This window comes from Carcharodon carcharias, chromosome 1 (genome assembly GCF_017639515.1).
Source record: "Carcharodon carcharias isolate sCarCar2 chromosome 1, sCarCar2.pri, whole genome shotgun sequence".
Lineage (NCBI taxonomy): Eukaryota > Metazoa > Chordata > Chondrichthyes > Lamniformes > Lamnidae > Carcharodon > Carcharodon carcharias.
Window position 1 is genome coordinate 96,256,299 of NC_054467.1, and position 13,502 is coordinate 96,269,800.

The 13,502-nt window shown below is 39.7% G+C and overlaps 1 protein-coding gene across 4 annotated transcripts in view; it reads right to left on the bottom strand.

Moving 5' to 3' along the window:
* The window catches only part of cnot6l (CCR4-NOT transcription complex, subunit 6-like), a 100,985-nt gene that overhangs the window by 53,112 nt on the left and 34,371 nt on the right, over window positions 1-13,502 (bottom strand). For all 4 annotated transcript variants that reach the window (XM_041186275.1, XM_041186285.1, XM_041186268.1 and 1 more), the window contains 2 exons: window positions 5,811-5,933; window positions 4,468-4,654 (listed from right to left, as the gene is read on the bottom strand). In XM_041186275.1, coding sequence (XP_041042209.1) covers window positions 4,468-4,654; window positions 5,811-5,922 — 299 coding nt within the window. In that variant the 5' untranslated portion in view covers window positions 5,923-5,933. The remainder of the gene's footprint in view (window positions 1-4,467; window positions 4,655-5,810; window positions 5,934-13,502) is intronic.

The following is a 13,502-nucleotide window of genomic DNA, read 5'->3' on the forward strand; positions in this document are numbered from 1 at the left end:
ACTGAGATGAGGGAAGATTTCTTCACTCAGAGGGTGGTCAACCTGTGAAAGTCTCTACCACAGAAGGCTGTGGAGGCCAGGTCACTGAGTATATTCAACAAAGAAATTGATACATTTTTTGGATATTAGGGGCATCAAGGGGTATGGAGAGAAAGCGGGAATATGGTGTTGAGATAGGGGATCAGCTATGATCATAATGAATGGCAGAGCGGGCTCGAAGAGCCGAATGGCCCACTCCTGCTCCTAGTTTCTATGTTTTTATGTTTCTGAGAAATCACGGTATATCTTAGTTTCAATTTTTAAAGAGTCCCTACCACTATGTTGAGTGACATATTTGCAAGCATAAGTGATTATCATTACAGAATTAGATCTACTGCTAAAAACAACTTTAAATTTTATAAAGGGATTATTAAAGCAGTATGAAACATGAATCACCTCCTGGAAGTTAAGCTCCTTCAGATGGCCCTGTGCTGTACTAATATTAGCCATCTATATAGGATATATATGTTGAACACCAAAAGCAGCATTCCATAAGCTAAGTAGCCACAGCATATTCTGCAGAACTGCCCTATCACATCAAATCAAGAGACAGTGATAGTAGACAATCAATCAACCAATCAATCAGGCATTAATGGGAAGAGACTCCATGAACATCCCTTACTTCTAAATCACAAGTGCTAGAGTTGATGTTTAAAGGCATTTGCAGACACGAGTGTTAAGTTAAATATCCCACTTGGCCTCCTCTTAAGATTCTAACCTTCACAATTGCCAGCTTGCAGTCAATTTGTTTCACTCCACATGACAATAATACAAAGTTGCTGAATACACTGGACACAGTAAAGATTATGTGATCTGGCATCTTGGTTGCAGCGAAGAAGATCTATGTTGCAGAACTAGTCATCCCCTCAAACTAAGCTGCTTCTGTGCATCTATGGTACTTGCATTTATCGCACAAGATATACAATTATTCATGTACATTCTAGCCACAACAAAACTAACCTATCTCGTATTCAGTGTCCCCTCATAACGTGGAGCCACTCCTGTGACTCTTACATAAAATGATATTGAAATTGGCTATGTACAAACCAGGCGTAAGAGGCAATGGAGACTGGCTTTGTACAAGCTGAGTGTAGTGATTGTCCTTTCAGCTTACTCTGACAGCATGCTCACGATCAGAGATCCAATTGATTAGTGGAGGATCCATGTGCCAGCCCTCCACAAGGGTCATCAGGACAAATGTGCTAAACTCTTGACATGTCAGTGGCAGGTGTACTCCTAAACAAAGGAGCTTCATGCTTTCACCAAGAACCCAATTGCTGTATCCATGAATCTTTCAGAGCCCCACTGAGAAAGCCTGGCCAACAAACTGAACAGTGGGCTGTAAGTGAAAGTCACTGCTCATCCTGAGTGCTGAACAGGGCTACTATGTTCCTCCACGGGTTGACCATTGGTTATAAAACAACTGATGACTGCTAGATTATAGCACTGGTTGGTCACTTTGATCCATTCCCCTGCACACATTGCCAAGATCCATAGGAAGCTTATTTGACTACTTGAGGGACAAAAAGGAAGCATGGATTCTCTGACACAGTTCTGAGCTTTGCGCGAAGGAGGGTAGTCAGGTGCTTGTGTGTGTTTACATACATGTTGCAACTTTCTGCTCTCAGACCCTGCAGAGATAAACTTACTTGGAAGTTGCTGCCAAATGGTGGGTGACAGCAAAAATTTTCTTCTGCCAGATACGTGACCTGAAGCGTAACAGGCAGCTAGCTGTTCTCCATGACAAACCTAAGAGTTTGCTGGAGTAGCCAACATCTATTGGGATCCATTTCTAGTCTGGAACATGCTTGTCTTCAGGTCTCCCTTATCCATGGTAGCAGCTAAGTTATCAGAACCACTCCTCTAAAAACACAAATCTGCATCCTGTCGGTTTTGGGGACATACACCTGGCATAGAGGAAGGCCAGATTCGTGGATGTACTGGATGGCAATGGAGTGAGTAGGATGCGTTGGTGCTATGTTCAGTCTTTTGTCAAAGCCATACAGGTGCTCGTAGTCACACTTGGCCCCAACGCCAAAAGGTGTCATGGAGGCTCAAGCACATGGAGTAATTGCATCTAAGTTCATCGACAGACAGACAGACAAACAGATGTGCAGGATCCCAGCTTCAAAAAAATGCTGAAACAATCAGATTTCAGATGAACTCAGGTTTCTGTTAATATAGGTCTTGTGGCTTAGTACATTTTGTCCCTGCTGTTGACTCATAAACAATGCAATGATCTGCAAGACTGTTCTTAGTGTGGGGTCTTGAAAAAATTGTACAGGCTTTTGATCACAGTTTCTCTCTACTGAGCTTTTTTTGTTGCATGGTAAATGCTTTTATACCTTTGTAGTTGCCTTTGTAATTGGTGAAAATTTTTGTCTAAGATTTTATCTGAACCTCTCAATATATGTGTAGACCTCACTTAAATGATCTCTACATTTACATCATAACATTGCTTCAAGAGCCAGTTCTATATTACTTGCAGTGCTATAAAATTCATCCAGTTTGGTTTTGGGATGGCTTCCACATCACCAGAAGATTTGAAATCTATATTCTGTGACTATTTTCTGGCCACCAGGCTTTGCCCCACAGTTAGACTGGGTTCACACACAAGCCTGCTACATTGAGATTGCATCATTGGTCTATGAATGTGAATTGAGTTACTTGCACCAAAACAAAAAGAGCTATCTGAGGCACTGTTTCCATTGCTACTAATACACCGTAGTTATGTTTACATTATAGTAAAAAGCATTTTCAATTCAACATGAAGAGCAACATGCCTGGCAACTGAAGGATGTTTTATGTCAACATGGCTTTTAGTAAGTAAGCATAAGTTCTATAAAATCACTCATCGAAAGAAGTAGTTTTCAGGATCACCCAGTAGGTTTCCCAATTATTTCTTCCCTCATTCCAGATACTTTGCCTTCCCTTAGCTAGCTTTCCTCTCATGCAGTGCCCCCTTTTCCCAATTGTCATTCTAGCTGAGCAGGGAATTGCTTCAGTCTCCTTCCTGAGAAAAAAAACTATTATTTGTGCAAGGTTAAATAAACGTAGTGCAAATCCGTTTTCCCATTTCAAGGTTTATGGGCTCCATACAGTCAGATTGATTTCCTTTCAGATATCTAAGGCGTTAAACTTGTATACCTCAAGCTTGAGATGTTATTGGGTTGTTCTTGAATAGGTTAGGTTTCTTGGAATTTTTGGCAACTTTTGAATCAATACTTGGTGTATTGCTTAACTATGTTGCATTTGCCAAGAATGATGTTTTGATACTGCATTCTTCCAGAATTTGAGTACACACCTCCAGTTCCGTAGATGTACAGGAGAAAGAGGCTTCTTTTCTTTAGGATTTAAGCTTTAGGTTTCAATGCACTTTGTATTACTGTCTCACCAGGCTTATGTATCCATTCATTTCTTGGGACTTCTGAATTGGTATAGTTTCATTTTTAAGTCTTCTGATGAGCAACTACAACAAAAGGAAAAAGCTAAAAAAAAACAAAAAAAAAGATCGCAGATCCAAAAGCCTCATTACTAAGCTATATGTAGTCAGAACTAGACAGATCCAACTTACAGTTTACTAGTCAAAGACTGAACAATGTGCACTCAGCCACGGGAACATTGGGGCATGCCAGCTTAATTATTTGAATTATTCATTCATAACTCCAATATCATGGTTTAAAACATCAAAAAGATAACCTTCAAATGCAGAAAACGTACATCATAAACAATGCAAATGATCACTAACAGTTAAAATCTTATGGAGATCATCTTGTTTCAGCAACTTACATTTTGTTTCAAAATGCGCTATACAAATATAACACTAAGCCACATAAAGAGATATTGCATCAGATAACCAAAAGCTTGGTCAAAGAGCTAGATAGGTTTTAAGGAGTGAGTGTCTTAAAAGGAGGAAAATAAGGCAGAGAGGCCAAGGGGTGTTGTTAGGGAATTTCAGAGTTTAGGGGCTGGGCAACTGAAGATGAAGCCACTAAAGCTACTAAAATTAGAGATACTCAAGGGGCCAGAATTAGATGAGTACAGATGTCTCAGAGGGTTGCGGGGTTGAAGGAGACTATAGAAATAAAGGCCAAGGAGTAATTTGAAAATTATGGATGAGAATTCTAAAATCAAGATGTTGCTTGACTGCTTCATTTAGATCAGCGAACACGGAGAAATGGGACTTTCGTGGTTGTAAAATTTCAGTCATGAATTTAAATGTTTATGCAAACACAAGCATACAAAAGCAAAGTTATTTATTTCAGGATTGAACTGTTGAATAGTTGTTCTGGAAAAATAGGGATTACCTTGACAAGGTAAACATTTTAGGACTGTTCGCATCCATTTCTACTAACGAAACCAGCCTATGAGAACTTCTGACATGCAGTTGCTGAAGTGTTTATAGAGAAATTGGTCCTTGTTACTTACCTGAGTGACACCATGTTTCCGAGCTCAGCTGGTAAACTGCGCAGTTTATTAGATGATAGATCCAAGTAAGCTAGATTATGGAGCTTGGCAATATCTGGTGGAATGCGTGCAAGGTTGTTGTCGTTCAGGTGCAGCGCAGTCAAGTGTGTTAAAGACCACAGCGAAGTACTCAAGCTCCTCACTTTACCTGCATGAGGAAAAGGAATTTAGCAATACAAAAGAAAATTAGTTATTTACCTCGACTGGAATTTGGAAATATTTCTGCTTAAATTGACTGTATATCATAAAATACTTGTCGCTGATTATGTGTCAGAATACTGGTATGTGAATCTTTAAATAACAATCCTTTAGAGGCTTCAATGTTAACATGAGCACTTCTAATCTGCTAGATTTCTGGTCTGAGGTCACAGCGCCTTTAAGTCCAGGATAAATGTTCAGATAGCATTGTTTTAACCTTTGTTCCACCAAGGCTTAAAATATTCAAAGTTAGTAGTGCTTGTTGTTTCGAATCTTGCAACGGGGAGCAAATGTGGACATCAGATTTTTTTAAAAAACACTGTCTTCTAATGGAAAATAACTGCCATACCATTGCTTTCAAACTCAAAACAAAACTGGTTTAACTTATCACAGGGCTGGCGGTAGGTGAGGATCTTCTGACAATGCGGTTTCGCCAAGTTTTTAAATCTAGACTTAGATCTTTGTCCTAATGTACCCTTTGTTTGATACACAGAGTGGTAGCCTGGGACTTCAAGCACAAGTTATTCACCATCACATCTCCCTATGCCTTCTGCTAGCGACATGATTTTGCTCATGTGTACAAGCTAAGCAATCACGGGACAGTCTGCATATATGCAAAGCAACAGGCCCCACAGTGCACTGGGTTTACTGCAAAACCAGCAGTCTGCATTATGTACTGTTAAACACAAGGTTACTCTCTAAAACTCAGGCTGTGGTTTAAAAGCATCTAGTACTTCAGTCAATTAACTGTGGCAGCCTGCAAAACAAGCAGGGAATAGAGAAATGATTGAGACAACAAGCAATAAGAAGTCAATTGATTGTGAAAGTAGGATAGGAATCACAAATGTTGCAGTATAGGAGGCCATTTGGCTCAAGATGTCTGCACTGGCTCACCGAATGAGCCATTCACTTAGTGCCATTCTCCCACCTTTGGTCCGTAACAATAAGCCCAAAATGTAAATTTCAGAAGTTGGATTTTCACATTTCAAAATTTCACATGAATGGAACATTCACATTCAACCCTGCAAATAGCTGTATACATGTGGTCTAAAAACTCTTGCTACATGAGGAAAACAAAGCAGCATTCAAGTGCCACATCTACTCACCCGAGATTTCTAATTCTGCCCAGTGTGATTTCTTCCCATTGGCTGCCTCTTCCATTGACATGATTGCATATATTCTATGTAGATCTTTTGGATCATATTTTTCCTTTGGCATTCCTATTAAGTCTGGGGGGAGGGGGGGTGGGGGAGTGGAAAAACCTCTGGTCAATATAACAGATTGCACTTTGCTCTTTTCCTCAAAGTGAATTTAAAAATGCAAAAATCTTCCAGCTGACAACCATCTGCATGTGAACATGTGACAATACAACAATCCAGTTCAGCAAGTTTAATGAACATTTGCAGAACCACAAGGCTGAAGCATTGCCTCAAACTCATTCCAAAAACTTATACAGTATTAATACATGTTTAAACTATTGTCTCAGATGAGGAGAGAGGAAGAAAAAATGAACACAAATGTGGCAGAGTGCACAATGCTAGTATAATAAAGATGATTAAAAAAAATAAAGCATGCACTATCAAGAGGCTGAAGACCTAATTCAAGAAGCTGAAGACCTAATATGTGCCAAAAATTTGGTCACTGTGTAACGTGAGTCTGTCATTAAATTTCTTGAACATCTTAAACTGCCTTCCCGTCACAAACTCCAGCTGATCCAAAACTCTGCCAAAACTCCTCTCTCACAATACGACATCTCTGTTGTCATTGAGTTCCATTGGTTCCTTATCCACGAGTAGGCCTCATCCGTACTTCCAGATCTCAACACGCTCTTTGCCAGAGCAATTTCATGTAGAAGTGAAAAAGATCAGCAAAAGGCCAATTCATCCATCAAGCCTGCCCTGTTCAGACAAGATGTAACTTCCACATAACCTTATTTCCATTCCCTCCTGCTCGGCAGCCAAATAATCTCCTGGGAGAAGTTAAAAATTGAGACCTAAAACTTATAGGCCAATTTAGGAAATATCTCTCGGAAATTCTTCTCTGATCCCCAAAGGTGATCAAGTACACTCCAGGGAGATCACAACAACCCACCCCCCACCACCACCAATGAACCATTCCCTTCTTTGTGCAAAGATGTTTGCCACTCCCAGGAACTCACCCAGCTCTCCCTCGAATGCTTGCAGTGAATTTGCACACACCACAAGTACGGAAACCCATTCCACAGGCTCCAGATCTTGCCTGCATCTAATCCAGCTCAATGCTTTTGTAGCTTTTGCTTGTATCCCCCGGTCCACTCTAGCCTATCTCACTCAAACAACCTATCCACTTGGACTGAGTTTCATTATTTTTAGAATTTTGAAAACTTCAAAATTCTATCTGCCGAAAGTCTACCCTTTCCAAAATTAAAAAGCCCCAGTTCTCTAAAGTTCTCCAGGTAAGTAAGGGTTATTAAATCATGTAACAATTTAGTGGCTCTGTGAACCTCTTCTTATATGTCATAAATAAACTTCACGAATAATGCTCATTAAAACAAAAGAAACTGAAATTAGACTATGTGCTAACATCACATAACCAAAACTGGACAGAGTTAACACAAGATGTGACCTGGCCAAAGCTTTGTGCGAAGAAAATAAATATACTGTTCTGCGTTTTATATTTAATTGTTGCACTACATTGGAACAGCTTTACTTCCACAATAGTCTCACAGTACTGGTCATGGACCTTCCATGAATCATAATCCCCTGTCCTACTTCAGATCAGCAGCACTAAGCACAAAACACTGAATGGCGTAATTAATAACGTACTTCAAACTAAGGTTATGCTCAGACCACTTGTTTTGATGTTCATAAATAAGATATTGGGCTGAATGTTTTGCCTGGCGGGCAGGTGGGCCCGACCCAATTTCCGGAGAAGCGGGCCCCGCCACCATTTTAAGTGGGCGGGCCAATTAACGGCCTCAATTGGCCATTGACAGGTCGGCAGGCGGACAGCTGATTGCCCTGTGCCCCCGCCTTCCTGAAATTAAATGGGGCGGGATGACATTGGGGATTCCCCCCGTCATCCCGTGTCAGCGAGAGGGCCCCACCCCCTTCTCGCCAACAGAAAAATTCAGCCCACTGAAATATAGTAAAATTTCAAAATTTTCCAATGATACCAAATTTGCAGATATGGCATACAGTGAGGATGATGCCAATTGATGGCAATAGTGCATATATAGGCCACCAGAATGGGCAGGCAAGTGACAGATGGAATTCAAGACAGACAAATGTGAAGTGATGCATTTTGGCAGAAGGGAGAGGCAAGATAGACTTAGTGGCACAGTTCTAAAAGAGTGTGCAGGAACAGAGGCACCTGGGGGTTCATGCAAATAGACCTTTAAAATGGTGGCAAGACATATTGAGGGAGCAGTTAGCAAAGTAAATGGGATCTTGGGCTTCAAAAATAGAGGTATTGCATATAGAAGCAGGGAAGTTATGTTGAACCTTTATAAAGCTCTGGTTCGACCACTACTAGGATATTGTATTCAGTTCCTAAAGTCTGCAGACTTTAGGAAGAGGAAGGGGGTCTTTGAGAAGGTAGTGGAGGAAATTTACCAGAATGCTTACAAGGATGAGGGATTTTAGCCAAAAGGTTAGGTTGGCGAAGCTGGGGCTGTTCTCCTTGCAGCAAAGGAAGTTAAGGAGAGATCCAATAGAGGTGTACAAGGTTATGACAGGTTAAGATAAGGTGGACAAAGAAAAGATGTTCCCATTAGTTGATAGTACAAGGCTTTAAGGTTTTGGGCAAGAGATATGGGGGGGGAAATGAGATTGACTTCTTTTTTTAAAAAATACAGTGGTAATGACCTGAAACTCCAGGCCTATGATGGTGGAGGAAGCGGAGACAATGAATGATTTTTTAAAAACTGGATACACTTGAAAGAAATAAACCTGGAGGGTGGGGGATTGGGACTGATGGGAATACTCCAGAGACCTGGCATGGACTTGATAAGCCATATGTACTACTTTTGTGCCATGATGACTTTTGTTTCTAAATCCTCCACTTTTCACCCCACTGTAAGGGGCTGAACTTTCAGTTATTACAATTTACCTAGAAATGATAAATATAGTAATGCATAGTCATCATGGATTTTAAAGGGGAAAATCTTGCTTGACCAACCTCACTGAATTTTTTGAGAAGGTAACAGAGAGACTAAACAACGGTAAGGGTGATATAATTTCTGGATTTTCAAAAGGTCTTTGATAAAGTGCCCAATATTAGATTAATCAATAAGGTCAGAGAATGAACGAGTGTCAGAATTGATTGCTAGTTGGCTTCAAGACAGAAAAAACAGAGAATGGGAGTAAAGGATATTTATGTAGAGTGGCAGAAAGTAGGATGAGGTGTTCTAAAAGAATCAGTGCTGGAACCACTGCTGTTCACAACTGACTTTAACAATTTGGACTTTGGAATCAAAACCCCAAATTTCTAAATTGTGGAGGAATCTGGGGCATATGATTGAGGGCACATCAAAAAAAAAAAAATCGCATTTTAAATGTGTACCTGTTGGGAAAGGGAAATACATCCAATCCTGCCACTAAGATCACATGTTGGAATTTTCAACACTATATTTGTCATATTTGTGCAGCTTCAGTGTTGGTCAATCTTAATTGTTTCTTTATGTGGTGTATTTCAGGAGTGGTCTTAAAGGAACAAGCCAGAGATTGCTGACTGACAAAGGAGACTGCCTCAAGTTAATGTAGTGAGGGAATCAGTCTTTCTACTGTACTTATAAAGCATTACCAAACACAACTGAAGAATACAAAAGTCATTTTCTGATCTTGAGACAGCTTGAAGAGGCTGTTGTGCAAAAACAGAACCAAGCTACTGCCAGTCAAGTAAACCCTTTTCACTTTCTAAGTGACTTCATGACATATCTATAAAGTGCATGAGCAGTGGTTTGAACAGGCAGGTCTGATGAGCAGCTAAACATGACTGTGCTCTGGACCTCAGGCTACCAATAAACAATGCTACAAGAGATCAGCTAAAAATATTTTTCAAAAAACCTACACAAAAATCAGAGTCAGCATCCAATTTCATTTCTGTACAAAACGCACCGCACTACCACATGTACATACTTCTACATATAAAAAATCTTACATTTGTGGTCCCCTTCCATGTACAAAACCTTACTTCTTACTGATGCAATGTTCACGTCAACCTCTTCCTCATAATAAATGACTATGTGCATTCTTATAATGGAAACCTTGTGTAAATTAGTTATTTACATGTAAATTAATCATTAGTCATGTAATTAAGCTAGCTCAATATCAAGTGACATCATGCTCATCTACAAATTAATCAAAACCATAGAATTCTACAGCACATAATTCATGTGCTGATTCACTGAAAGAATTCTTCCTTTAGCCTTTTTCAAGTTTATACAGGTAGAGTGCCTCAAAACTGGCAACCTCGGGACTGAGTCCGTGCCGGATTTTGGATCTTTCTGAAAAAGGTCCTGAAGCATTTCACAGTACCTGGAGTGTAATTAGATAAAGATTGACAGCAATCAAATCTAAGTCAGCCACACTGAAGTTGGATAGTGCTTTGATAAGGCCAGCGGGTCACTGGAGCACTCGAGAAACACTCAAGGTGGAAGCTGTGCAGAGAAGTGCAACTTTCCAAACTTTTCCAAGCTGGATCGGGTGGGGTCAAGGGTTACTCTACCACTCGGAGCCCAGAAAACGACAGACATGCAAAGCGAATAACTACATAGCATGCTGCTGTACCAATGCAGCAACTCCCTGAACACACCAGAAAGCTTTTTTCATGAATTTAATAACACTTAATATTCTTGCATGGCCTGCTTTAAAAAAAATAAATGCCCAGTTTTCAGACAGCAGGATTTGAGTTCCTGTATCCAATTTCCCTTAGAAAAAGGTACTCTGATCTATTTCCACCATTCTTTCAGACATCAAGTTCCAGGTCATAACTCACCTGATAAATTCCCCCTTAGTAACTGAAATTTTAAATGTCAAGAAAGCTAAAAACAAATTTCAAAATACATGTTTCATAATACTAGATAATGCCAAAAAGTTCTTAACTAAAGGTCTTGACTCCTCCGAAGGTCTGTGCTTTGACTGGATATTCCTGTCACCAGAGCAGTGATGCTGCTCACAGAATTTCAATTGTGCAGTCTACCTTAATGCCCAGTGTTTTCCTTCAGCTTCTACACGGTTGTTTTTCAGTCTAATTTAAATAAAAATTTGAAGTCTAATTTGAAAAGCATTTTTCAAATTAACATTTACACAATGCTTTTTTGAGAGATGGAGACATGTACGGACCGAAAGGGGCAGAGACTTTTCCTTACACTAATTTGATTATTTTTTGTTAAAATTTGAAAAAATGAGCTTTATAAACAAATACTCTCTCTAAGTGAAACAGATTGTGGGGGGGGGGCAGGGGGGGAGAAATTAGTTTGATATTCCCAAGGGCTTCTGCATTCTCCCTAACTGACCTTGGAGTAGCAAGTAGTCAATAAAGAGGTAAAAAAAAATGTTCCAGTTATGAGTGGTAGAAAGGAGAGGAAAGCTGAAAGGTTATAGGACATGACAGAAGTAAGGAATGAGTGGAAGCATGAGTGATTGGGGAAGAATGAAAAAGGGGGCCACTGATGGGCACATTTTCATATAACTCCATCCTAAATGCATCAACCTTTCTCCATTAGAACATCCAGCAGAAAAAAAAGAGAAGGGCGAGAAGCAAAAATAAGGTTGGGGAACAGAAAGAAGGGTCATGGTTGTGTGTAGTCCTGCGGAGAGGGGAAGTAAGAAATAGAAAAGCAGAGAAAAAATCCAATACATAAACAGCGGTGTATGAAAGACAATATTCGCCAACTTACCATTTGCAACTTCAACCAGTGTCATAACTATCTGCACAAAATTAATTATTTATGGAAGTGTCAAGTCTGAGTTAATTGCAGACAAAGATTCTAAGGAAGTACGGTCATGCTGATGAGCAGCTTGTTTGGTACTGTTTATTTCTGCACAAACCCTCATGGACTTAACAATTCACATGGACTTTTCTGCTTGAACACAGTTTTGTTACTGCTTTCTTATATTAGCAAATGCAAGTTATGTTAGAGAAAAAAATTACATTTTTCACTAAAAAATCATTTACTTTAAAGTTTGAACACTTATGACATGCCTGCACTGGGCATGACATGAACTACTTACAGCCAATACTTTTAAAAATGGAACACAAACTATTAAAACAGCTGTTGCAAATCATGTGACTTTTGGCATTTGGATTACGGGCTTTATCAAATCTCTGGTGAACATCTATTAAATATGGGCATCGATGAGGGTACCATTTGTGAAATTCACACATCTCATTGCTCAAGGATGGATCAACATCTAAAGACTTTTTAAAAATTCATTCATGGGATCACTGGCTGGACTAGCATTTATTGCCCATCCCTAGTTGCCCTTGAGAAGGTGGTGGTGAATTGCCTTCTTGAACCGCATGCAGTCCATATGGATTGTTAGGGAGGGAGTTCCAGATTTTGACCCAGCGACAATGAAGGAACAGTGATATATTTCCAAGTCAGGATGGTGAGTCACTTGGAGGGGAACTTCCAGATGCTGGTTTTCACATCTATCTAATGCCCTTGTTCTTCTAGATGGTAGTGGTCACGAGTTTGGAAGGTGCTGTCGAAGGAGCCTCAGTGAAGTTTCCTATGAAGTTTCCAGACTGCCCATCTCCATGCTTCATACTGGACAAAAGACAAGATCGAAACTCAATGGCCACTATGAACTTCCTTTATATCACAATGGCCTCCACAATCCAAACCAGACTGGGTGGGCCTCATAAGTGTTTACCCAGAGGTCATGTTGTCGAAGCTGGTTTCAGGAACTACACCCTATTAGCCTAGGACCCAACAGAGCCATCAGGTCAGTTGTCAACCTGTCTGAGAACCAGACTCTGAAATCAGCAAGCAATCAAGCAGCCAAAGGACTTAACCTGTTTCAGTTTCAAAGTTCACTTAAGAAACAACTTCCTAGATATTTGACTACAAGGTCCTCTCAACTTGCTGCAAAACCTTGGCTTTACAAAGCTCTCACTTCACCTTAAAATCATCTAATTCATTCAAGAAACCACAGGCCTACCGCATGGGAGACCATAAATCAGACAGAATTAACCATAATCTGTAAAAGTGCATTATCTTTATCTGTATCCTGTGTGCACGTGATGTTGTGTTAATTCGGGTTAAGTGTGTGAGAATAAAGAATCTTTATTTTAAACGCAAATGATTGCTGGTGATAATTTAGGTTGAATATACCCCACAAGGGCAGGAAAAAGACAATTCTTTCCATACAAAACACACTGATTACAGGTGATAAGAGACACGTGCATACATACTGTGACACACTGCTTCCACAAAACAAAACATAAAAGATAATTTCAGATCATGAACAAAGTTGTCAAGATTAACTCATTCACAGAAATCACAATATTCTTACATTCTATAACATAACCAGTGCCTCTTTTAAAATGGATTACAGAATGAAGAATTTAGTTTCTTTTTCAGGCTGTATCCCATAATATCTCATCTTCCACACGATATAAATCTTCTTCAACTCAGTAGACTTAAAATCTACTTAATATAAATAGGTGCAAAATAAGTCTTAATGTGGGGCTTGTGCTTCTGTCTCTAAAGATGAAAAAGTGCAAACTGAGTAGAGCAGACAACTATGCATTCTCATTCAGCCAATCAATTTATAATAGTATTCTGTTTGAATACACCCACCATAATCTGA